The sequence below is a fragment of the Mus pahari genome, chromosome X (assembly GCF_900095145.1).
Source record: "Mus pahari chromosome X, PAHARI_EIJ_v1.1, whole genome shotgun sequence".
Lineage (NCBI taxonomy): Eukaryota > Metazoa > Chordata > Mammalia > Rodentia > Muridae > Mus > Mus pahari.
In genome coordinates this window covers 60,033,625-60,059,570 of record NC_034613.1, presented here as the reverse complement: position 1 = coordinate 60,059,570, position 25,946 = coordinate 60,033,625, and the positions used below count along the sequence as shown (strand labels likewise).

General features: G+C 40.0%; 1 protein-coding gene across 3 annotated transcripts in view; it reads right to left on the bottom strand.

The window, feature by feature from the left end:
- The window catches only part of Mtm1 (myotubularin 1), an 87,744-nt gene that overhangs the window by 48,634 nt on the left and 13,164 nt on the right, over nt 1-25,946 (bottom strand). For 2 of the 3 annotated variants that reach the window (XM_029534338.1, XM_029534339.1), the window contains exons 4-5: nt 16,864-16,974; nt 12,103-12,204 (exon numbers count right to left, since the gene is read on the bottom strand). In XM_029534338.1, coding sequence (XP_029390198.1) covers nt 12,103-12,204; nt 16,864-16,974 — 213 coding nt within the window. Of the gene's footprint in view, nt 1-11,159; nt 11,401-12,102; nt 12,205-16,863; nt 16,975-25,946 lie in introns of those variants that run through there. The other variant, XM_021187638.1, reaches the window with a different exon arrangement.

The window sequence follows — 25,946 nt, the reverse complement described above, 5'->3', positions numbered from 1 at the left end:
TCTCTCTCTCTCTCTCTCTCTCTCTCTCTCTCTCTCTCTCTCTCTCTCTCTCATAGGTTACCTTAAAAATCATTTAGCCCATCATAACAATAAAGGGAAACTAACACATTGCAGAGGTTAAGAACCTGCACTCTAACCAGAAGTGCATACTGATATCTGCTACAAAGCAGAATTTGGCAAAAACAGTAACTCTACTTCAAAGCAGTTAGCCCAAGATGTATGTGAATATATACAAAATTATGTATATGCAAGGCTACTCAGTGCAGTATTTATATCATGCCAAATATGGAAGTGTTCAAATAACTATCAAGAAAAGACTAATATATTATAATAAAAGTTAAAAGTTGAGAGAATACTATGTAGTTCTAAACACAGAGAAGAAACCCATTCATCATGTAATCTCTATTGGAGAACAAAAAAGCAAGACATAGACAATATATACTGATACTATTACAGTTAAATTGATGGATAGGTAGATGGCTCAGTGGGACTTGAGTTCATATTCCCAGAATACATGTAAAAAGCAGGTACAGAGGTGTCTGTAACCAAAGCACTGGGAGAAACAGAGACAAGTCTGGGGTTCATTGGCAGCCAGCCTAGCTGAGATGGTGAGCCCCAGGTTTAGTGAGAGACATTGTCTCAAAGTAATAAGATGGAAACAGCACAGTGTCAATCTCTGGCCCCATCCAGGGACTGGGCCTACACATCCATGTACTTTTACAAACTTAAACAGACTATTCTGATGGGCTGCTTGATGATGACTCTTATTTAGTGTCTATGTTAGGACCTCCCCAGGGGATGCTGGTGATGTCTGAATGACCTTGGATGGACAGTAAACAATAATGGCAGAAGCACTGAAAGGCCAGACATAATACATGGCCACTTATTCTGTCTGCAGGAGTGTAGAAGAGCAAACAAAAATACTGAGATGGGGCCACCCTGTGGAGGAGACAAGAGGTTTGCATAAAAACTGACAGAGAGGGAGGCCATTTCCAGAGCAAGGATATCAGAAAGCCAGGACTGCCTGTGTACTGGCAGCACAGACTCACAGAAGGCACGCGTACTGGCTGCAAAGTAGGAAAACTAGCCAAAGTGCACTTCTTACAGAGGGAAGAACATCTTCAACCAAGTCAGGCTGGGGATGAGAAGCATTTAGGTTTAGTAACCACTAAGCAGCAGAGAAAATGCCTATGATTTCAAGTTTGAACCAGGAGGGGCAAGAAGGGGGAGAGGGCATCAGGTACGTCTAAAGCACACAGAGGGTATATTGGGAGGGAATATGAGAGAGTCATCTTAAACAAGTCAACTAAGGAGAAATATGACACTATAAATTTTAAATCCTGCTCAGAATGCATTTTGGTGGTCATAAAAGAAAGCTTACCTAGTAAGCTGGAGAAGAAAACAGACTTTTCTAGAAAACTCATGTATAGAACCCCCCTTCCCCCCACCCCCAAAAAAGAATGGCAGGAGGGGGAAGAAAGGACAAGAGACTTAGGTCTCAAAAGCTACAGGAAAAGTTAAACTTCAATCCAAGAAGGATTATCTAGAAATGTGATATTCTGCCATGCCCAACCCATTGACAGACACTGCAAAACAATGTTGTCTTTTACGAATTTCACACTTGACAACTGTGTGCAACTGAGTTGCCACAAACCACAAAATCTCAAAAACCAATTTTCTAGAACATGTTTAAGTAAGCTTATGATTTTGTGCTGAGCTACATTTATAGCTATCCTTGGCCATGTTCACTGCACAGGCCATAGGTCAGACATGCTTAGACAATGGGATCATGTGACTTTTGCTAAACACACCAATGAGTACTATATATAATAGAAACAGGGTTGTTTTTTAATGTACCAATGAACCTATGAGAGTAGAACAAATGTACAGAAGTCCAGAAGTAGCCACAAACAGGATCAAAGAACTTAATGATCGTTTAGGAGCTTGGAAATGAAGCTGTGGGCTAATTCAAGATGGAGTCATATTTGAAACCTCTTTAAAGGAAGACTGTACTTTACAACACTACCACATAAGCAGAAGTAAGTGGGACATAAGCTCTTTTGGGTTCTAAGCTGGAATTACTGATGCTGAACAGAGAAGACAACACATGTCTACCACTGTCTACCCAAAGACTCTCCAGTCACAGGTCAGCCTAGCATGTACTGTAATAAAAAAACTGAATGGCTCCCAAAATATCGAAGGAGAATTAATTTATAACCTTCTCAAGCTGTTTGAGGTGCTTGGCAGAAAAACAATCAGTACCCTTTCAATCCCAGGCTCAGAGTATTTCCATAACTAATATTACAAAGAATGAAAGTTTCCAGGTAGCATTCAGAAAATAGAGCAGGAAACATACTTCAAGACTGCCCTTTTGTAGACAATCCAGAGACTTTGAACTATAATAATCAGACATCACTGTAAATTATACTTAATATGATTAATAAGTAAAAAAATGGTATGGAAGATGTGAGAGGGAGAGATTATAAACATGGTCAAACAGCTTTGAAACAAAATGAAAACCACCTTCCATAATAATGAAATAAAACAACCCCACCACTCCCCATACACAATGGAAAGAAAAGCCCAGCAAATAAAACATAGAGGTAATTAAAGTATAAGATAAAATGGAAGAAATTACCCTGCCTGAATCCTGGATCAAAGGATGTATACCTGGGTGAAAAGGCTATATTTTACATGTATTTTCTTGGAGAGGAAGGGCTATGGAGTGTATGTGTGTGTGTGTGTGTGTGTGTCCGTCCATGTGCGCGTGCTCCCACGCATGTGTGACAGAGGACAGTCCAAGATCTTGTTTCTCAGCTGCCATCCACCTTTTTTATTATTTCTTTTTAAATTGCGTGTGTGTTTGTGTGTGTGTGTGTGTGTGTGTGTAGGTGTGTATGTAGGTATGTATGTGGGTACATTACTCACAGAAGCCAGAAGAGATTTCCCAGAGTGAGACTTACAGGCAGTTGTGAGACATTTGATGTGGGTACTGAGGACTGAACTCAGGTCTTCCTTAATAGTACTTAAGTACAATATGCTACTACACCAGCCATAGTAAAGGCTTTGCTCCTGAAATTTGAGACAGCCAGTGCAAGTCCCCTTACCCTTGCCTGCCTTGACAGATAAAAGGTCAAATGTGTCACTAAGTGCTCTTGACTATTGAGCTACACAGTTAAAAATCCCATATCCCACTCTCACCTTGCTTTTTGAGACTGAGTCACTTACTGACCTGGAGTTCACCAATTAGGCCAGGCTCCAGGGATCTACCTACCTCCCTAGACTTCCTCAGCAATGGGATTGTGAGCACACACCACGACCATGATCAGTTTTATACATGTAGGTTCTGAGGATGAACTCAGATTCTCATGATTTACTGAGCAAACCATCTGCGCAGCCCAGGTTTTGTAATGTGTCTGGTCTAGTGCCATTTTTAGAATAGTTCTGAATAAATAGCAGGGCTACAAGCATGCTGGAGTGGATCCTGATGAGGCATGGGAAGCCAGGGAATGCAGCACTTTGGAAGCAGGCAGTGATGTTGGGGGGGGGGGGGGCTAGATGAGACGATTCCAGGAGCTGGATGGTGCTGAGAAGAACCAAGCAGAGTCAAAGGTTTTGATAGAGACAACAGTGGAAGGGAGAGATCAAATCAAATGAAGGGCTAAGACTTTGAGAAGGCAAGACAATATTGAAAAGCATGGTTAGGTCTTTAATTAGCTAATTTTACTTCTTACTGAAGGGGAAAAATTCTTGACCAAAAGGAAATAGAAAATTCCAGACATAGTTTATAGTCTTTAAGCCATCTTGAAGCCAAAAGCAAGGATATGTGTACACGCACTTCTCATTTCAATTCCTATCTCAAAACATTATGTCCTTTTATCTGTGGATTCTATAATCAACCTAAAAAAGAAGAGTCCACTAACTCTTTGTCTCATTTAAAATTTTAGTACAATTTAGAATATTTCTCCATTTCTGTGATGAATAACAAAGACAGAGAATAAAACTCCCCATGGATTCTCTATTCACAGGCTCATTTAAACTTTTCAAATGATCAAGAGTGTGTGTGTGCATAACTCACTTCATTAATTCTTATGTAATTATTCTCATAAGCCAGCACATTCATTTAGAGTTGAATAAGAGGGAACTCAAATAAAATGGCCCAAGGCTTAAATCACATGGCAGGGTTTGATCTTATCAAAACTAGAACCCCCCAGCCCCAAACAAAGACCAAAATCTCATACCTACTCATTGTATGTCTGAAGTAAAATGTCTGACTGCTGCCTAGAACATGCATTACTATGTGTTAGTTCAATATAGAGACACATACTTAGAAAAAGCCTGACAAGAAGAAATAAGCCACAGATACTATGAAAACCAAAGGTAGTGACCAATGCCTGTCAATGTCCAGGAGGTGCTGTTAAAGGCATTGCTCCCATCCTTTGGAAGCAATAAGCTACTACAGCAGCCACAGTGAAGAGCTCTTCCAGTGTGCTACTGCTAGCATAGGCCATGGGTTCAGTGAACTCTGTCAGAGTGAGGCTTAGTGAACTTCCGCGTAGAGACTTTGGAAGTCACATAATATTTATGTGCGTCAGTGTTCTCACCTACAACCGGGATAACAGCTCCTACCCCAGAGAGTTTTGTGAGAATTCAATGTAAAGTGCAAAGGCAAGCCAGTTAGTTGCTTTGCTCCTGAAATTTGAGAAAGTCACTGCAAGTCCCCTTACCCCTACCTTCCTTGACATATAGATATAAGGTTAGATGTGCCATGCTCCCAGATGAAAACAAAGGGTGCACCTTCATGACTGTTCATCAGCTCACAGAGGAACAAGTGGGAAATACTGTGGTTCTTAACTTTAATCCAGAATGTCACCAAGAAATGGGAGGTGCAAACACAAATCTGAGCCATGTTTCCCTAAAAGCATTTAAGTCTGTGTAGGCTGAAAAGATGGAAAGAGAAGGATGGGAAGCATTCTCTGAAGGATTCCTTTCATTCCATAGCATCACTTCTATTCTGCACTGCTGGGTGGGATGCTTTCTGATTTAATACTCTGAAGACTTCTAGTGAGTCCTTTATCAAAGTACAACCCATGGTTTGTTAATAATACCACTAATCTTTATATAGCATCTTTCTTTTAAAGGGCTTACTGTTTCCCACACACTATCACAATTCCTTTATTAATAGTCTGTGGGGAGTTGTAGTAGTCATCCTTATTTCTTACATCTGCTGGGAAAATAGTGAGCTAATAACAGAACAGCTGGCATTTATTGGGCCCTTACTGAGTGTCAGGCAGTGCTATAAGCACTTTACATTGAATCTTCACAAAAACTCTCTGGGGTAGGAGCTGTTATTATCCCCATTGTAGATGAGAACACTGATACACATAAATATTATGTGACTTCCAAAGTTTCTATGCAGGAAATTCACTGAGCCTCACTCTGACAAAGGTCACTGAATCCATGGCCTATGCTAGCAGTAGAAGTCAAGTCCCCTCATAGATCTCTGCATCAGTGGCTGCTGTGACCTTGGCACCTGAACCTTATGCTCCATAGCTAAACAGTTCCTTTCAAACTTTCTGGGCCATGGTTATAAGTAAGGAATTAACTGTAACACCAAGAACCTAGCACCCCTCCATCATATGTACACACCCTTAGAAGAAACATCTTAGCAAACTATACCCCTTTTCTGCCATGCTCTCCATGCTTTCTATTCTATTTCATTTAAAGAAACACACTGATTTATTATTCACTAAAATGTTGGAAGTGATGCTTTCATCTAAACTCTCATCTAAAATTATATTATTTCTGATTGCCACATTTCATTACAAAATGACCAGTCAAGGAAATCAATGACTGAGCGTTGCCATTGGCCATATGTTGTTATCTTGACATTGTTGTGCTTTCTGTAGTGTTGCTACGTTTGCACACAGGTACATGACTGGTTTCTCCAAATATTCTGTCACAGTGTCAGAAGGATTACAGCAGTTGTCACAAAGCTGTAGCACTTACTGAAAACTTGTGCTGAGCTACATGAAATTTGTGAGACTTTCTGGTGTTTGAAAAGCAAAGATCAAACAAGAAGTATTTTGGCTGAAACAGAAAAATCTCATCTAAAAGCCATGTACACAATACTGAGCTGAGACATTCAGGTTAATGGTTTGGGGTGGAGTCTTTGCTGCTATAATAGCTCAAGTTCAAATCAGTTTTTAAGTTCTGAGTTACACACATTGAGTGGTGAAAACAGTAATGGCCCAGAAAGGCTAAAGGGGTGGTCTGAATGCCCACTCACAGTGTGTTCACCCCATGGCTGCCCTTGCAGCCCAAGTCTGTTGGCCTCCAGACACCATTTCTTTCATTCAGACTTCAAATAGTGACAAAAACCACTGAGCTCATCCATACTAGTTTAACAGTTTTAGAAATACTCACAAAGTAGTGTTTTTCCCTGCATGCGTCTTTTTATTGTTCAATGCAATCATAAATAGATTACGTTTCAAGGAAGTTGCATCCCATCTGTGGCAGTTTGGAAACTTTTGTTCCTCTCATCTCATAGGAACAATTGCTCCCTTACCTTTTTAAAGTCCACCTTACAAATGGGGGCTTGAACCCTTAACCTTCTGCCTTCTGATGATCCTTGTCTAGAAAGGAACTCCCTCTTTCTCTTCCTCCTTTCCTCTCTCCTCCCTTTTTCTTTCTTTTACAAACCACTCTCTCTTTCAACAGTCAACATGTTAAGGCAGCACTAGGGTAGTCCCTGGGCTAGAGGATACGATGAGGCTCCCCTTCCCTGCCCTTCTCTTTCAACTATTTCTCAACAGAGTGCCATCCTTCCCATCACTCACACTTGAGAACCAAAGGAAGCACATCCTTGTCTCTACCCTTTCTGGCCAACCTTCTGCTTAAGTCAGTGAAGTCTTTCCTACAAGTCCTTGTCTAGGCTCTGCAATTCTCTAGTCCTGGCCTTTGATTCTGTTCTGCCTGAGGGCATCTTTATTCTATCACTATTTCCTTTAGAACCTTCAGCAAGTCTCTGTTACTCCCTGGGGCACAGCCTTGACCAGATGACCTCAGATCTCTTAGATTTCATAGCTGGTCCCAGATCCATCACAAACACCTTGAAATCTTGCCAGCTTTCCTTCTGTATTTAAGAGGTCTTGCCTATAGCCTGAATTCTCACTTCCTCCATTTTCCTGGCTTACTAAAAACAAACTTCATCTTTCAGGAGCAATGGCACACAGGCTCTTCTAGCCTCCTTTCTGAGAGCCTTGTGAATTTCTTCTGCATTCCTCTCCCCTATATTGGAGCCACATACTTTTGCCATGTCACTTTTATTAGATTTCTAGTAGACTCATATTGCACCTTGTCTTAACTTACCTGGTTATTCCCCAACGCTACCCTCTATAGGACTCTGAAATAAACTTAGAAAAGCAGTGCCAACAGGGGATCTGTTTATTGCATTGTTTGAGTGACAGATTTACATATTTTGAATTTTAGTAGTTACATTCTCCTAAGGAAGGGAACATGGATTTCCAGGGTAGACATGAAAAATATATACAAGTACCACAACCATGAATAATCAAATTCTCTGCGGATACCTTCCTTCAGTGACATACACAGGATTCTAGGTCCTGACAGAAAGATCTTGTCCATTCACTTCTATATAAAAATGTTTCCCATGACTTTCTCATGAAACAGTTTAATTAAAATCCTGTCACTTTAACACCCCCATGTGTGAGCTGGTGATGTAGCACAGTGGTAGACCGTCTGTATTAGCTGTGTTCTATCCTCAGCCAGCACTTCCCCAAACAAAACAAAAACCTTCCTGTACAGAAGTCACTATACTAGGGCTAGAGAGATAAAGGGTGATGTCTGCCCTGATAAGCTCAGAGAATAATGGACAGGAAGGGCTGGGAAAGAAAATTACAACATAATTATCACACAAGGAAGCTGTGGTATGTATTCGAGAGAGACCTAACAATGAAACAGAAGATCAACTCTTGAAGTGAACCACACATGACATGGGACGGCAACTTAGACTGAGCAAGATGCTAAGTGGAGGATGACTGTGGAGGACAAGCATTACAGAGACAATTAAGATTGGAGTATCAATGAACTTGTAAAGTACATAGTCTTCTGGAAAGGAGTTCTTCAAGATTAGTGAGGTTTGACTCACTCAAGGCAATGTCCTGACTTACAAGGGCTAGACTTATAAGCCAGGTAAATAGTAGTGACAACTCCATTTATGGGAATAAATGAAGACACCATGGCAAAGCTGGGAGCATAAGGGGAACTGAAAACTGAGGGTGGATCACTGACAAGGCACTCACAGTGAAGAAAAAGGCAAGGCCAGTATTGACTGGGGAGAAAAGGTCACAATGGTACAGGAACACAACAACTGATACAGAAGGATCTCAATTCCACTATCAAATGCACACGGAAATCAGGTGATCGATTTGGCCACTAAGAGGTCAAGAGCTCTGTATTACTTAGTTTTCTAAGTCTGTGATAAAATATCCAAACAAAAGCAACTCAAGGGATAAGGGATTTTTTTGGTTCATTGCATCCCTAGTAACAGCAATAGGAGCTAGAGACAGCTGGTCATATCACATTCATAGTTAGAAAGCAGAGAACAATGAAAGCATAAGCTCAACTATATTTCTCCTTGTTGTACCCTCTAGAACTCAAGCTCAAGGAATGGTGCAGCCTACTTTTAGATCACGATTCCGATTCATCTGATCAAAATAATCCTTTACACATGTAAACTTCCAAGCAAAGGAAGCATACAGTAGGCCTATCCAACTATGACAACTATGAACCAGAACAACCACCAGCAAGGCATAATAACCCTAAGGGCACAATAATGGCACACATACCTTGGCGATAACCAAAACCTCTCTGGTTGGACTTGAGACCTGCTCAACAAAAAAGAACTCATGCCTGGTACTGGAAACCGAACCAACAACCCAGAGCCAGAGAAGTCACAGATCTTGGAGGAGAACCTAGAACTTCCGCTTTCAAAATCAATGTAATTTATATCTATATTCTAAATATTTATCCTTATATCCACCTATAAGGGTTAGTTTTCACCCCTTGTCAAAGGAACTTCTCTTTGCGACAGATATATTACAGAAAACCACAACTGGTAAAATGCAGACAATAAGAAATTATGCGGTACCCAGATCCAACTGATAGATCTACAATACAATGCCTGTACCTGTAGCTCAGGGTTTATTTGGGAAGAAGGAGCAGAAAGATTATAAGAGCCAGAGGAACCAGAAGTTTGCTGTAAAATTGTGTCTCCAGAGAATCTATAAAGTCCCATCAACATGGCTGTCCAAACAAGACCTGAACAAGGATTGCACCAATGATCACGCTAACATGAGAATAGGAAAGCTCACAGGGCCTCAACCCTAGAGGAAGAGCTATGGATAAGTAGGAAATGTTGAGAGTGGGAGAAATGGTCTTTCCATGGAAGAGCTTCATTCATACACACACACACACACACACACACACACACACACACACACACTTAATATTATATGGGCTTAGCAGGTTGTGTTTCAAGTATTAAAGAAAAAGGAGCCATGAGCTTGAGAAAGGCAAGAAGCAAGGGGTGCATAGAAAGGCTTGGGGGGGGATGATAGAATTACATTTTAATTTCAAAATAGCATAATTATTATTTTAAAAAAATCCCTCAGAAGCACTAGTCTAGATAGTCCCTCATAAATGTTTCCAGAAGTTTGTTTCCTGTCACACTGACATTCAACACTAACCATTACCAGTTTGATTCTGGCATGAGCTAGAGGAATGAATGAATGAATGAATGAGTGAATGAGTAAACGAGGGAGCAAGTTAGTGAAGTTAGTGAAAAAAATCTTTCCAGAGATGAGTAGTTTAAGAGAAAGCTGGCCTGATACTTGACTATTTTTCAAGGGAATAAGCTTTAAAAGACCCAGAGGATGCCAGAGAAAAGAGAAAGCTGACAGCTCAAAACTGGATCATAGAATAAGACCGTAGCTTTCTCAAACACGCGTGTGAGACACTCCTTCAATTCCTAATGATATAGATGTGGATATGCCTAAACCAAGATACAGAACATGTTTCCTGACTAACTCATGATAAATTTCAGTCTCACCTTCATAATAGTTGAAAAGATCTATTCCTGACTAAATCATGATAAATTTTAGTCTCACCTTTATAATAGTTTAAATAAACTTTCATCCTAATAAAGTTGAAAATATTTATAAAGAAACATTTTAAAAATCTTATTTGATCTGAAATATAGAAACTTTTGGTAGGTTTCCCAAACACATTCCATCTGGTGTCCATGTAAGGGTATAATGTACTCATTAGCTCTTCCTAATGCCGTCCGTCTCCCTTCTACCAGATGGGTGTTTACTATGACCCAAACAACTGTTGGTGGTGAGATCCAAAGAGAGTAAAGACAAAACTTTTTTCCAGAGAAAAAACAAACATACAAAAAACAAAAACAAAAACAAAACCCTTGTCTTAGTCAGGGTTTCTATTCCTGTACAACATCATGACCAAGAAGCAAGTTGGGGAGGAAAGGGTTTATTTGGCTTACATTTCCAAACTGCTGTTGATCACCAAAGGATGCAGGACTGGAACTCAAGCAGGTCAGAAAGCAGGAGCTGATGCAGAAGCCATGGAGGGATGTTCTTTACTGGCTTGCCTCCCATGGCTTGCTCAGCCTGCTCTCTTATAGAACCAAGACTACCAGCCCAGAGATGGCACCACCCACAAGGGGCCCTCCCCCCTTGATCACTAATTGAGAAAATGCCTTACAGCTGGATCTCATGGAGGCATTTCCCCAACTGAGGCTCCTTTCTCTGTGATAACTCCAGCTGTGTCAAGTTGACACAAAGCTATCCAGTACAACCCTATTCCCCAAAACGTCTCACTTCCTTATTAAAACAAGAACAAGAACCACAACCACTTACCACGACAAAAAGACCAAAATACCACAGAGAGAGAAAATACTCAGTTGTTTTGGGGTATGATCCTTCTCACAGTCTGTTCAGTCTGCAGCCATTTTGGGATGTAGCTCATTTGGAATAGTACAATACTAGCTTGCATTAAGCCCTGGGTTTGATCTTCAATGACACATAAACCAGACACTAACACCAACACTGGGGACGTAGGAGGATTGATTAGAAATTCAAAGTCATTCTCAGCTACATAGTGAGTTTTAGGCCAGCCTGAGCTATTTCAAAACCATTTATACATTTTTCAGCAATGATTTCTTTTCCTTGTCCCTCTATTAATGGGAGTTCACCTCTATGTTTGTTGAGAGCTAGGGGTAAGAGGATGTCCACAAGGCCTGGCAACATGCATTTGTCATTCAGGAGGTTGAGGTAATAGGATCATGAGTTTCAGGTTAGCCTAGGCAAATGTAGCTCAAGTCAGTAAAGTGCTCACTTGGCATGCATAAGGCCCTGGGTTCCAGCCAAGTGTCACATAAACCAGCCATGGTGGTACATGCTGGTAATCCCAGTGAAGATGAGGTAGGAGTATCAGAAGTTCAAGGTAATCCTTGGTTTCATAGAGTTTGTGGCCAGCCTGAGATACATGATACTCTGTCTCATAGGAGGGAGGGAGGGACAGAGACACAGAAAAAGACAGACAGACAGACACAGAGGGGGAGAGAAAAGAAGGAGGGAAGGAAAGAGGAAGGGAGGGAGGGAAGAAGGGAAGGAGGAGGGAGAGACAGAGGTAGGGGTATTTGCTTAAATGGTCTTTAGGATCAATGGATCCATTCCCATTTTGAACTGGTACACAAAAGTCTGACTCACATTGCTTGTTAGCACCAAAGTGAGGAGTCATGAATTCTGGGAAGACTTAACAGTACTGTATTAAGCAACCTTATTCTCTTTCTATCACAGAAAAGACAAACTCCTGGCTGGAGAGCATAGCAGATCCCAGGCTCATGGACACTAGCAGGGAGGCATTTCTGGAAGCGAGCAATCATATTTAAAATGTGTCACACCAGAAAATGCAAAGCAAAAAGAAGCCCAACCCACAGGTAGTTTTCCCAGAGGAGACATTTCAGAGAATGCCAATATTTAGGCAAGCCCTTGACATTACCAGATTGTGTGCCAGAGGAAAGGCATGTTTTACAAGGATCTCAAACATATCTCTTCTGCTGTGACCTTCCTGCTTCAATGCAAACCTCAGGTTTCTCAAATCCTAGAGGCAAATGAGAAAATGGAGTTGAGTCTTCAAGGAAAATCATGAAAATTAGCAAAAAAAATTTTTTTTCAGTTAAGTAAGAAGATTCACTTCCATACAAGGGTAATTTATTTTAAGCTATATCTTTATATGCTATCTTGACATACACAGTTCAAGGAGACCTGGACACAGTTCCATTGTAGCCAAGGAAGTAAAGACAAAGCACTTTACCAGAATGAGTCAGTTTCCAAACTAAAGTGCTGAAGCTAAGACAGTGAAAACACATTCTAGAAGAAAGAAAATACCCAACCTTGTCTTGCTCTTCATCTGTTTACTTCCCACTTCTATGCACACTGCTGTGCAAGAAATTTTTAGTTATTAAACAGTACTTAATGTTTCAAAAGACTATCTGCTATCAAATATAACTTTGACATTGTTAAATGTATCATTAAAATACAAACACTATCCCCCTAAATGATTGGCATTTTATGTTCTCATACAAGTCATAAACTTTTACTACCAAATCTACTTTCAGAGAGTTCTATATAAACCATATTAATGTATTCCACATTAGATATCATTTTACCCTCAGGAATTATAAATTAATGGTCAAAACCAGATTTTAATGGCAGCTTTCTATCCACAATTCTTTAATAGGCAAGAAAGGCTTTTAAAATGAATCTAAATGATAGGGTCCTCTAATATCTGTTTGTATTAAACACAACATTCTACCTTATTTTTAAGAGTGTTTTAGCCAGGCAGTGGTGCCACACACCTTTAATCCCAGCACTTGGGAGGCAGAGGCAGGCGGATTTCTGAGTTCGAGGCCAGCCTGGTCTACAGAGTGAGATCCAGGACAGCCAGGGCTACACAGAGAAACCCTGTCTCAAAATACCAAAAATAGAGTGTTTTATAGGTTATCTGGGACTATCTAAGGAGTAAGCTAGACTCAGATCCTGCTGTCTTACATACTACAACATTCATAGTTTGCATAAGTGTTTTTGTTTATTAATAATATTATTCAAAAGCTTTTTTACTTTTATTTATGTGTATATGCACATGTGCACAGGTATCTGCAAAGGCTGGAAGTGGGTATAAGATCCCATGGATTTAGTCGTGTTGGTGTAGGTAGCGCACTATAAGAAGTGAACTCATCCTTTACAAGAGCAGCAAGCACTGTTAACAGCTGAGCCATCTCTCCAACCTAATTTAAGCTTCACAATTTTTCAGTCCAAAGGGCAAATGAAGGCTTTGCTATATACAAGACATTCCAAAAGGCAAGTAAAGTTTGAAGAAGCCTCCAAGGCTACTAACAAATGATCTGAGAGCAATCACTCTGAATACAGATGGCATCTAATAAGCCTTGCCAGCTCCAGGATCTTGTGCTTCCTCTTTTGCTTTTTTTTTTTTTTGTTTAATAACAATGGGAATGGACTGTAGAGCTTCATGAATGTCAGGTGAACACTCTACCACCCAGCTATACTAAAAGCATGGTACTGAAAAAATTCCAAAACCCAATTTATATCCCACCCCACCCCCAAATCTTGGAATATTAGTTGTAATATCATGATAATCAGATGAAAAGAAAAGTCATCTCAATAGGACGAGATACATCCAACATGTTAACAAGCAGCCACGGGCCTAACACTGGATAGCTGCCAACTGTCAGGCCACAAGGACCTGTGAGGAACTTTCCTTCTAACAGCCATAATGCACTGGTAATTCTACAACATCATTCTCAAACCACTTTGCTCCAAATTAGACTGTTTCCAAACAAATATTTATTGTGATCCACCAGTGGCTCAGAGGAATACTTTTCACATGTCAATGCATGAATGATGCAAGTCATTTTCTGTCATCAGATTCAGATGCAATAACAGTAAAAAAAAAATCTTGCAATAAGAAAGCTGAAGTGAACAAGGTACATGATTCAAAGCAGATCACCTAGTCTGAAACATAAATAGGAAAATACACTAACTCTAAGTCATACATGGTCTCCTCCAAGCTTGACTCATCAATGAAGGGAAGATGAGAAAGAGCCTTGTGGTGTAACAGTCTCCCTGTCACACTCAACAGACTAACCAGCTGCATCTTAGGGTGATACTCAATGGCTTCATTATTATTAAAGAAAGCCAAGAAGGTAGAAAAGGGGGAGAAGAGCAAGAAGGTTATCTGGCAGTAATGTTTGCCCTGTCTTTTTACAAAAAGACTTTAAATTGTTATTAGTGGTGGTATAGGGCCTGCAGGGTACTGATTCCCATATCTATAACACCCCTGTGGCGACACAAAGACCTTTGGAACCAAGAGCCAGTCTATTGATTGTCGCTGCTGCTGAGTGAAACCCATATGTGCACAGCTAAAACAGCCAAAAGTGTAGGGGTTGCTCCTTAGTTTGGGAGAGAAATGTTATGTTCTGATTACTGACAGCGGGTGCAAGGTGATCTGTGAGACAGGGTGGTAAGTGCTTATCCCACTGCTGTACACTTGTCTTACATCTGCTACTTAGAAAATGGGCTGTGTCTTTTGTGACATCAATGTTTCTGGGAAATAATTTTATTAAAAGGTTATGCTATGGCTGTGTTAAATGACATATGCCTGTAGTCTCAGCATGTCAGAAGTACAATAAGAGAAATTCAAAGCTGGCCTTGGCTACAGAGGGGTTCAAAACTAGCACAAGTGACATAAGACCCTGCCTCAAAAAAATGTTGCTTTGAAACATTACTCTAAGGTTTCTTTATTTTGGGTACAAGTCAATTCAAAATTTTGATGTATATTATCTGAGAATTTTTTTCCTAGAAAGCTGTTTCGGAGGGTACTTTGTTTTATTCATTTTGGAGACTTAATAGTTAAATATAAATACTCCTATTGGTAAGACAGTCACTCTTCGGTAGCACCAACATTTGAACCACACTGCCTTAAGTGTTTAATATAACATTCCTCATGAATCCTTTCACACAAAATGCAAAGACCCTTCTTCAAAGTAAATCTATATACATCTAGGTTTCACATGATAGCCAGTAACTGGGATGGCAGAGTATGAAAAACAGCTTAGATTCCAACAGAAACAAAAACAGCTGAGATACAGAGTGGTAGAGAAACTCAGGGCAAGAGTACCCACTCAGGTTCCGGTTGTTCATATTCATGTTGATCTTTTAACTGGAGAAGAAAACTGTGTATTGAATTTCCAGTGCAAATGTAAGTATATAAGTTTGTCTTTTAGAAATTGTAGCACCAGAGACTAGGACATGACTTGGGTTTTACAACAGGTTCTTTTATTGGTCTTTGGCAACACCAAGGAAAGTCACATCACTTTATGAAGGCTTCGTTTTCCTATCTACATGAAATAATGGGCTTGAGGTGGTCAAGGCTCAGCAACTACAACCAGGTTTCTTTGTACATTTCTCAAGGCAAGAACACTATTTTAAAACATACAGGAGAATATGCAACCGATATCTTCTGTGACTCTCTACAGCCTAAAATATTTGCTGTCTGGACCTTTTTGTAAAATAAGCATCATGAGCCCTGTATTAGCAAGATGGCTTGACAGGTACTTAGGACACTTTCTTAGTCCTAGCCTTTAGAGCATACCTTACAGTCAGCTCTGGAACTTCTGTCAAAAGCCTTTTGGATATCTTGATGTACATGTTTAAGACCTACTGGGACAAACGACCTCCAAAGTCCTTCTAGCTCTTTGAGCATAATGCTACACCCAGTATGTACAAAGCAAATTACTTTGCCAGAAAACCTAACTGTGCTGCTCACAAAATGGTTAAATTACCTCCTCCTATTTGGAGTTCAGCTTTGGCACTCATTGGACCATAGCAGCAAAGCTCCCTAATTCTTCTCAAATTCTTCATTTATAACATTCTGTCTAGGAAGTTTGTGCTAAGGACAGAATGTGAAGTTCCTAGTATATGCTTGGGTGAACACAGATGCTCAATAAATGTTTCCTATAACAACTGGTTAAATGTTGTCACAACTAATTTTCCCACTTAGCATTCCAAATAAAATACTAAGCCACTACCACTGAAAATGGTTGTTATAGGTAAGGAGGCATCCTATTCACAAAGGGCAAAATCTCTTCTATGCACAAAATCTCTTCCTTTTACAGTATGAGGGTGTCTAGGTGGTGACACGTAGTACCATAAGTGCCATTAAGAAAAAACAAAAAAAAAACAAAACTCTTACTCTTTAATTCACTCATTTTCCTTGGGAAAACTTGTAACTCTTATTCAAAAGGAGGGAAATGATATATATGAGGGTGGTCAATGGGGCCAGAGGGAGCTAGGAGGACAATATCAGTCAGCTCCATAGGACAGCATGCTATTGTGATGATTACAGTGCCCTGTCTACCTGAGGATCGGAGAGTGAAATGAAGGTTTAAGAACTGTTATCTATACACTTTTCTTCTGCCCCAGCAAGATAATAGGCTGACTACTTCTTTGAGAAAGTCTCACTCTTGACTAAAGGGGGAAGATCCAAGTCTACAACTTCAGATTAACGAGAGATTTTAATGATTTTAAACTCGCAGAGATCTTCTGCCTCTACCTTCCAATGCTGGGATTAAAGGTGTGTACCACTACCACCGGAAATGATTTTGATTTTTTAAGCCCACATAAACTTTCTACTATTCAATACTATTGTATCTTTTGTGTAAGAAAGTATCAAATTTCTTACTTTGCAAGTAATATCTAGACCATAGGAATTTTCTCCTCTACTTGTCGCGCCTCCCATTTTTTCAATTCTTGATATCACACCCAGAGGAACATCAAGTATTAGAGCAGAATCCTGTAATGAACAAAATTACAAAAGTCAGTATTTATATCCCTATAATAAAAATATCAAGAACATGTAAAAATAATCAAAAGCTTTCTAAGTATTTTTTCCTGCTTTGGTGCATTAGCCACTTAAAAATGTAAGTAGGATATAGGTCACACATGAAAGATCGGGCATTAAAATAGGCAAATATGCCATCAAAATGTAACCTCAAAATTTGGCCTTGCCTATAACTCCATGAGCCTAGGGAGTCACTCACAGGTGGTTTCTGTAGGCCCTTTCCTACACTGTTCTGACATACAGCTAACTCAGATCCTTTCCTTCTTCAATGCACTTTGCTAAAAGTATTCCTGTTGCTTAGAATGATCCATCTTTCCCAACTACTAAATTTCTTCTGATAGCTATGGCCCCACAAGCCGTGTTTTTCCAACTAGATCAAGCAGAACTAGTAAGCTCTTCTTCTGAGGAAGGACTTAAGAGAGATTCCTACTACATCACCTGCTTCTCTGACTTCTCACCATGAATTTATTTCCTCACTAGAACCCAAACACTGCTTCATGGGTTGATGATCAAGCCAAAGTCTGGAAATATACATCAAGAAGAGCCACACAAATATCCTATCCTTTGACCCAACCACTGCAATCCTAAAGAATTTACAGCAATCATTCAATAGGAGGAAAAAAGCCTATATAGATCAAGATGCTCAATGGGAAAAAGGGTGGCTAGCAGAGAGATCATAGGTCAACTTAATGGGTCAGGTATGGAGCTATTAGGATAATTAAGATATCTGATAACTAAGGTAAGGGAAATGAGCAACATGCAAGAATACACTGTGCCTGAAGTAACAGAAAATATGTAGTCAAATGGATGAAGGTACAAAGGACCACAAACCCACTAACATTCATTCTCTCACAATTACACACGTACACACGAACGCATGCACACACACAGTTTGATCAATTTTCTTCTGCCTGTCTTCCCTCACACTGAATAACTACTTCTTTTTGAAGTCCCTCTCCCACTTCCATGTTCCTTTTTTTGTGACCTCTGAATTTAGTTAAGGTTGCTTGCATGAGAATATATGTGTGGTAATTTATGGGACCATAGACAACTTATCAGTGACTATACCACTGAGGAATATAACTTTTCCTCTACCAGCAGCCATTAAGTGTCTTATAGTTCCTCTAGGAAGTATAGGGCCATTTGAACACCCTGCAGTATAAGTAAAGTCAATCTCAGTATACAATGCTGTGTGATTCTATTTATATACCATTCTTTTTCTTTGAAGTTGGTTTGTAGTCTAAGCTGGCCTTGAACTTCTGATCCTTCTGTCCATATCCTCCCAGTGCTAAGGTTATGGGCCTGTGCTACTATGCCTGACTAACAGGGATTGAGGATATGAAAGTGGTTGCCAGGAGATGAGGACAGGAGAACATAGGTATGAATGATTCTTTTATGCTGATCTAACAGCTTTATATCTTTATTACTGAGGATGGTTACTTGGTATCAAATGCCACAGAATGTACTCAAGTACTGGTTCACTGAGTACCTCTCGCACTGCCACTCTCTTTTCTTTCTTTACTTTTATGTGTGGATGTGTGTTTGCATGTGTGTGTGTGTGTGTGTGTGTGTGTTTGTATGTGTGTGTGTGTGTGTGTTAGTGGTATGTTAGTGTACAGGCTGTAGGAGTACAGTAAGAGTCCTGCTCTATCACTTGTCACCTCATCCCTGCAGCTCTGGAGTTAGAGATTTATGCACAGTCACACTTGGCTTTTTCCATGAGTACTGGGGTAGGGGCTAGGATTCAGAATCTGGTCCTCATGCTTGCACAGCAAATACTTTTATCCACTAAGTAACTTTCTCATTGATCAAATACAGCTACAGGAGGCAGCTGGGAGATTGGTACATGAGATCCCTTTCTATTGTTTGTAAAACTCATTTGTATTTGTAGTTATTTGGAAATAAAAATTCAAAACTGTAAGTTCAAGTATCACGTGAAGGTAAATAGCACTAGCTCTTAACTTGGACAAAAGTGGTTCAAATCTGAGTCTTGACATTTATTAGCTAGAGAACTTGGACAAGTCAGTGCTATCTGTAGGTCACATTTATCTATACAATAGTGATTATTTGTGATAATGGATGTAAAGGAGTTGGCACAGTGCCCCCCTGATGATAGCCAGAAAACAATTGAAGTTGTTATTGTTAACATTCTGATGATGTTAAACTGTGTCTTAGAATTTAGATGACATGACTGTGCTCTGTACACATAGCCAATCAGTACATTCTGACTGAGCTTTGTCTCTGTACCTGTAAGGAGGCATGGCTAGCCGCTGTATGCAATTCTATTAAATACTATGCATTTTACAACAGGACTATCTAAAAAGCATATTTCCATGCAGTGTGCTATTATTCTTTCACTATTCTGAGATTTATGAGTGTCTATGAACTGCATTAAGTATCAAACAGTTCACAATAGCATGGAGCCCATTATGCAGATCACACTAGAATCAAACTCATTGTGATTCTCCTACCTCCACCTCACAAGTGCTGGGATTACAGATGTGAGCCACCATGCCCATTCTATGAGACACAACATGGGTCTTTTCTAATCATTATATAGAGGAAATTCTAGATCTCGGTCGGACTGCCCTGGTCCACTAGAAAGCAGAAAACAAGGCAATGAGGAGAACCAGCCAGTTCATTACCCAAAGCCCACACAGTCTAATTAGGCTATTGGCCATGCTCTTCCTGAATGGTATGTTCAGGTCTGATAACTCAGCAGGCTAAACAGGAAGATCCAGGAATAGGAAAATTAGCTCAAGTCTCAGGAAACCTGAGTCATCACTATCTATATATCATTAAATATTAGAAGAGTGTCAAAGGTCCAATCTAACTAAAAATCATATGCTTCTTTCTGTTCCTTTAAGTTTCTAAAGCAGTTGAGAAGAAATATGATAAACCAGCATAAATATTGTAGTCACCTTTTCTTGTGAGAGAGAACAGAGAACTGTTCTGGGCACTGGGGTCTGTGAAGCTAAGTTGTGGAATTGCTCTTCTGAATTTTAGGCCTCAGCCATATCTAGGAGGTAAGACATGGGTACTCAAACAGCAAGATGACAGTCTGTCAGTGCCAAAAGCCATCAGAAGAGTTCACCCAAAATTGAATGAGATGTCAGAGAAGGGCAAGCTGGTATCTTATTGCTTAGATTCTGTCAAAGCTCTTTGGTGACGATGTCCTTGGGAATGAAATAACTATGATTAGAGATTGGCTGTCCAGAAATTCCTCAGATTGCATCTGGTACCCATGTAGGAAAGACCAGGCGTCATATGTAGCCTGGATTTAAAAGTCAGTGCCCAGAATTCCCCAAGGAACACTGATAGGACTAGTTCACCTAAGAGATAACCACAGAATGCTTTTTGAGAAGAGGAGCACATGATTCACTGGTACTTCATGAAGATTCAGGCAGCAGGACTGCACCAGATGGACTAGCAAGGAGAGAAGGATGCTTCCAACTCTCTGCATCATGGAAGCTAGTGCTTGAGTTCACATGTAGGGACAGGGGGATCTGAAAGTGGATGGGGACAGAGGAAAAACAGAGGAGATCACCAGCCTGAGTAGGAATCCAAGATGATTCTGAGTTAGATCTAGATCTCAGATGGACCATCATGGCCCTGTCAAAAGACATACTGAAGATAGGGGTGAGGAAGAGCAGGCAGAAAGTAGACTTTTGATACGCTACGATGTTTGACAATATAATAAATATTAACCAATATAGTCCAGTCAGAGTCAAAGAATCCATTCAAGAGCCACTGTACTACATGGGGACTGGAGTGGGAATGAGTAGAATCTTGAAAATTTCTTAGTGTTCTTACTACAAGAAAAAATTATGAGTGTGTGAAGTGGAAAAATTTGGCTTTTTTTGAAGACTCAGTTGTGTCATGTGATGTTTTTCTGGAGACTATCTTATGAGAGGATGTTTTGCTGAAGCAGACACGTGGTGTCTTTCTGGAAGTTGACTGGAAAAAGGACATGCAATGTTTTGTTAAAGCAGATGCTTGAGAACACATGATGTTTGGAAAGAGTATAAGTATAACCTGACAGACAGTGGACAACAGTGTGGCATTGGGTGATCTTTGCTGATGCCTGTCTTTGCTGACAATGCTCTGGCATTCGTTCACCTTGGTATCTTTATTGACCATCCCTTGTTGTGACTTTGTAGAAAGAAATGCACCAAAATTTTTTTTGTGATATTCTGGCAGCTTCTTGCCTCTTCTGTGGACTCTGGCCCATTGACAGAATGTTACAGTTTCTTCTGGATGAAACTATCACTGCTAATTTGTGAATGGTGTTTGTGAGTGGATTGAGCTATTGCTGCTGATTTGTGTGAACTGGACTGTTGATATCCTAACAATGAAGATTGGAATTGCCCAAAAAACGATTTCTATATGAGTCCACACCCCACTTTGTCTATTAACCTTTCCTCTCCACCACCTCTGTTGACTGGTGGGCTAGAGGGGAGGTTAAAGCATTTAAAACCCTTATTGAAGTAGGTTTTAAAAAGTCAAAGCCTACAAGTGTGTGAGGCCATGCCTAATGTTCATTAACATAATGAAACCATTCTATTATGCAGACATGTTTCAAAACATGATTGACTACTTTAAATAAATTAAAATAATTAAAAGCAAAAAGGCATGATGATACTTGTCTATAATTCAAACAATTTGGAAGCTGAAACATAAGGACTCTTCCAAGTTCAGGTCATATTGGCTCAAAAAAGAAACAGTGAAATCTTTAAGAGAGTTGGTGACTACTAGGTTACTCAGTTGTCTCATCCCTTGCAATACTCACTCCCCTTGCCTAACCACATTATCACCTTTCTCTGTTCTTTTGATCTTAAGTCTTTTCAGGTATTACTCTTAGCTCCTTCTAGCCTCCTTAGCCCTGCCTCAGTTCTATGTAACTCATATTCAGTCTTCAGACCACAAGTCAAACATTCTTTTCACTGCATTACTTTCCAGGCTCCTCGTACTCCTGCACTTCCACACAGCACTGCTCACAACTTATGGCTAGGTATTGCTATATTTCTATTCCATTGTAACCATAACCTACACAAGAGAGGTGCTGTATCTTTCTTCTGTGGTCCCACTATACCCAGGCATGTGGCACCATGATCAATACAGAACAGGCTTTCAAATCTTCTATGTGATAAGAAGGAAAGACTGGGCCTGCAGTCATAAGACTGGAAAGCAATTGACAGTTGAAAATGAAGTGAGGATAGAACTCCAAGGAAAATACAGAATGAAGCAATAGGAAGGAAAAATAGAACTGTAGAGAAGGCAAAAGGCAGAACTAGGTGGAGAAAAGGAAAGAAGGAGTGAAAGTCTTAACCACTCTAAAGAAGTTAGAAACTTGAGCACTCAGCCAAAGGCTTTGGGATTGAGCAGCAGATAAGTAGTCTAACTAGCAAGCAGAAGCAATGTGAGAGGTGAGGGACTGAATTGTCACAAAGTAGAAGCAGCATTTCAAGAAGGGGAAGAAAGAAGATGGTAGTAAGATGAGGAGTTGGCGGGGCCAGCTAAGTGGTTAAGAGGACTGGATGCTCTTCGAGAGGACCCAGGCATGGTTCCCAATACCCGAATTGTGGCTCACCACCATCTGTGACTTCCAGGGGATATAATACCCTCTTCTCCCCCCCATGGGCACCAGGCTCTCACATTGTGCTCATATCTACATACAGGCAAAATACTCATAAACACATACCCACACGTAAATAAATAAATAAATAAATAAATAAATAAATAAATTTAAATGAAGAGTCTTGAGCAGTTGTGCACGGTATAGAGATATAAAGATAAAAAACAAGCCAGGCAGTGGTGGCACATTCCTTTAATCCCAGCACTTGGGAGGCAGAGGCAGGTGGATTTCTGAGTTCAAGGGCAACCTGATCTACAGAGTTGAGTTCCAGGATAGCCAAGGCTATACAAAGAAACCCTGTCTGGAAAAAGCAAAAGACAAAAAACAAAATTGTACCCCTCAAAATGAGTGCTGCTAAGGCTCCAAAGGAGATAGAAGGAACAAATAGGGAAAGGTTTCAGAAGTGGTATACATTTTGGCCAAGTGGACATGTAGTTACTCTCCTGTGTGAAGGAAGGGAGGAAAGGCTAGGAGAGAGGAATGTATGGAAGCTCAGAGATAATGACATCTTTTCAACAGAACAACAAAGTCAGCTAGAATATGGAACATGACAATCATGCATCTGTAATCCCAGCACTTGGGAGATAGAGTCAGAAGGATCCGAAGTTTAAGATTGGAAAAGGTGTGGTAACTCATGCCTTTAATTCCAGCAGTGAGGAGGGGGAACAGAGGCAGTAGGGTCTTTGTGTGTTCAAGGCCAGTATGGCCTACATAGAAAGTTCCAGGTCAGCCACAATTACAAATCAGACCTGGTCTTATAAAAACAGAATTCAAGGTCATTCTTAGCTTGTGGTTTAGGGGATCCTGTCTTAACACCTCCCTACCAAAAACAAAGTGGAGAAAAAGGGAGTATGAACCATGAAACACGTAGTCATTTAAATGATTGATAGAGATGTGCTAAGAATTCAATCTAAGACTAAAAGAACTGCCAGAGCAATAGTCAGATTTATTTTGGGGGCTGAAAGCCTAATATGAAGTGGCTCATCAGGTAAATCTGGTATATAACTTTCAATACCAGGATTAGGCAATACATCCTAGTTTGGACATGATTTTGACATAGTACATGGAACAAAGAACTGGTGGTAGGAAGAGGAATTTTGGTTTGCTGTGGTTTTGAGAATCAAGTCCAAGTCTTCATGCACTCTATGCAAGTCCTCTATAGATATTTTGACAATATGATCCATATTCTGAATACAAGAGTATTTTTAACATAAAAATAGGATTCATTTGGTAGCAGCAATATAAGGTGATGACACAAGGCTGAAAAAAAGAACACCTGAACAAGTTGAATATCTTTTATCAAAATGCTTATACCAGATGGATTTCAGACTTGAATGATTTTTTTTCGATTTGTAATAATTTGGATATGGAATATGGAATTTATTGGTTAAGTATTTATAACATGAAAAGCCCCAAAGTGTGAAGAGTTTGAGCATAATATTGGATCTCAGAACATTCACATCCTTGTGTTGGGATACTCAACCTACAGTTAGCATCCTACATTATTAGACCATACACAAAGAGCATTATATAATTTTCTTGAAAAAGAAAAGACATAGTCAGGCACAGTGTCTTACATGTATAACCTTAGTACTTGGGCGGCTGAGGCTGAAGAGTTGCTGCAAATTAGTTGCCAGCTGGGGCTACATAGTGAGTTTCACAGTATCTCAAAAAAATAAGTAAATAAAAATGAAACAAACAGATAAGTAAATGGTGGAGGGTAAAAAGTTCATTGGGCACAACTGTGAAAAGGGTGAGCCTAAGCTTCCAATGTAGCTTTTTAAGAGAAAAAAAAGAATTAACTTAAAAAATTATTTTTTGCTTTTGTTTATAATGAAATTGTTTAGTTTTCCATCCAAGGTCTAGCTTTCAAATGGCCACAATGCACGTAAACTTTGAATCCCCACCCTATTGCTTCTTGTTGCCAGAGCTTCCAGTTCCAATGGCAGCTAGTGATGGTCTTGAAGGAAGCAGCATGATACCCAGCCTCTATCTGAAGATCATTCCACAGCTATGAAGAACGTGCAGATAGTTTACCCATTTGGCTTTTCTGCACTCCATCTCTGTATCAGAAGGAAACTCAGAAGGAAGCAGACAGATAACAAAAGTACCTTTCAGAGTAAAAGACTCCTGTCACCAAAGCTCACCAAAAGACTAACTGAACAGAACAACATTCAAGGATTTGGGGTAATGTTGTAAACACAAATTTCCTGTTGGGAATGGTGATGTACAATGACCATCATCCCAGTATGGAGGGGAGGCAGGTTAAAGGCAAACATGGGCTATATGGTAATACAAGATAATTGAATCACTATGTTACAATCTTTTAGAGAAAATCCAAGCTAGGGATTTTTCTTTTAATTTAACCAAGGAAAAAAATTGTTGTTTCTGGTTTATCAGAAAATGCAAATTTTCTAGTCAACATTTTCTCATGGCACCAGCAGTTGTAAACCAAACTGAACTCTACTGTCAAGGGCAGTGATCTGTTCATTTGGAAGACTTCTTCAGTTCCTCACACATCTTCTACATCCTTTCCTGGTTTCTAGCAGGATATGGGAATGACTTGGGGTGGAAAGCATCACTTGAAGGTGGCAACTATTTCTGGTGTAAAGGAGGAGCAGTCAGTGAGATTTCTTTAGTTGGGTAGTGGGTTTTTATAAATATTTTATATTAAATATGCCAAAATCATGTTTCAAGGAGTGAGACAGATGGTGGTAGGATAGGTTGGGAATTAACATGATTTAGTTGGAAGAAATGGCCTAAAGAAAAGCCCAGAAGAGAAGAACAAGGCCTTTTAGGAACAATGAAGTTACTTTATAGGAGCCAGAATGTGGGATAGATATATCATAGCAGGGAAAAAGAGGTATGCTAAGAAGACCACTCACAAACAGATTGCACAGGGTCCTACACATATAGCTAAGGTGTCTGAGAGACAGTAGAGGACTGAAGAGATAGCAAATGAGCCCAAGAAACTAGAAGAAATGCACTAGGGAAGACTGGAAGCAGGGAGACTAGGATGGCCCAGGGGCAGAAGCTAGTAAGATATCTTCTGTAAGGGCAGGATACCCAGAAGAGAAATAATGACAGTAGTGTAGGGATCATGGAGGGGACAAGGTACCTTTAGGATGACAGATTGTATAAACGGCACCTTTAAGAGAATCAAGGTCATCTAATGAAGAAACTGAGGAACAACCTTGCTGGGTTGCCAGGAAGAAGTTGAGGGATCTCCACCAACAGTTAAGAAGAAACTGGGAAGCCGGGAGTGGTGGCACACGCCTTTAATCCCAGC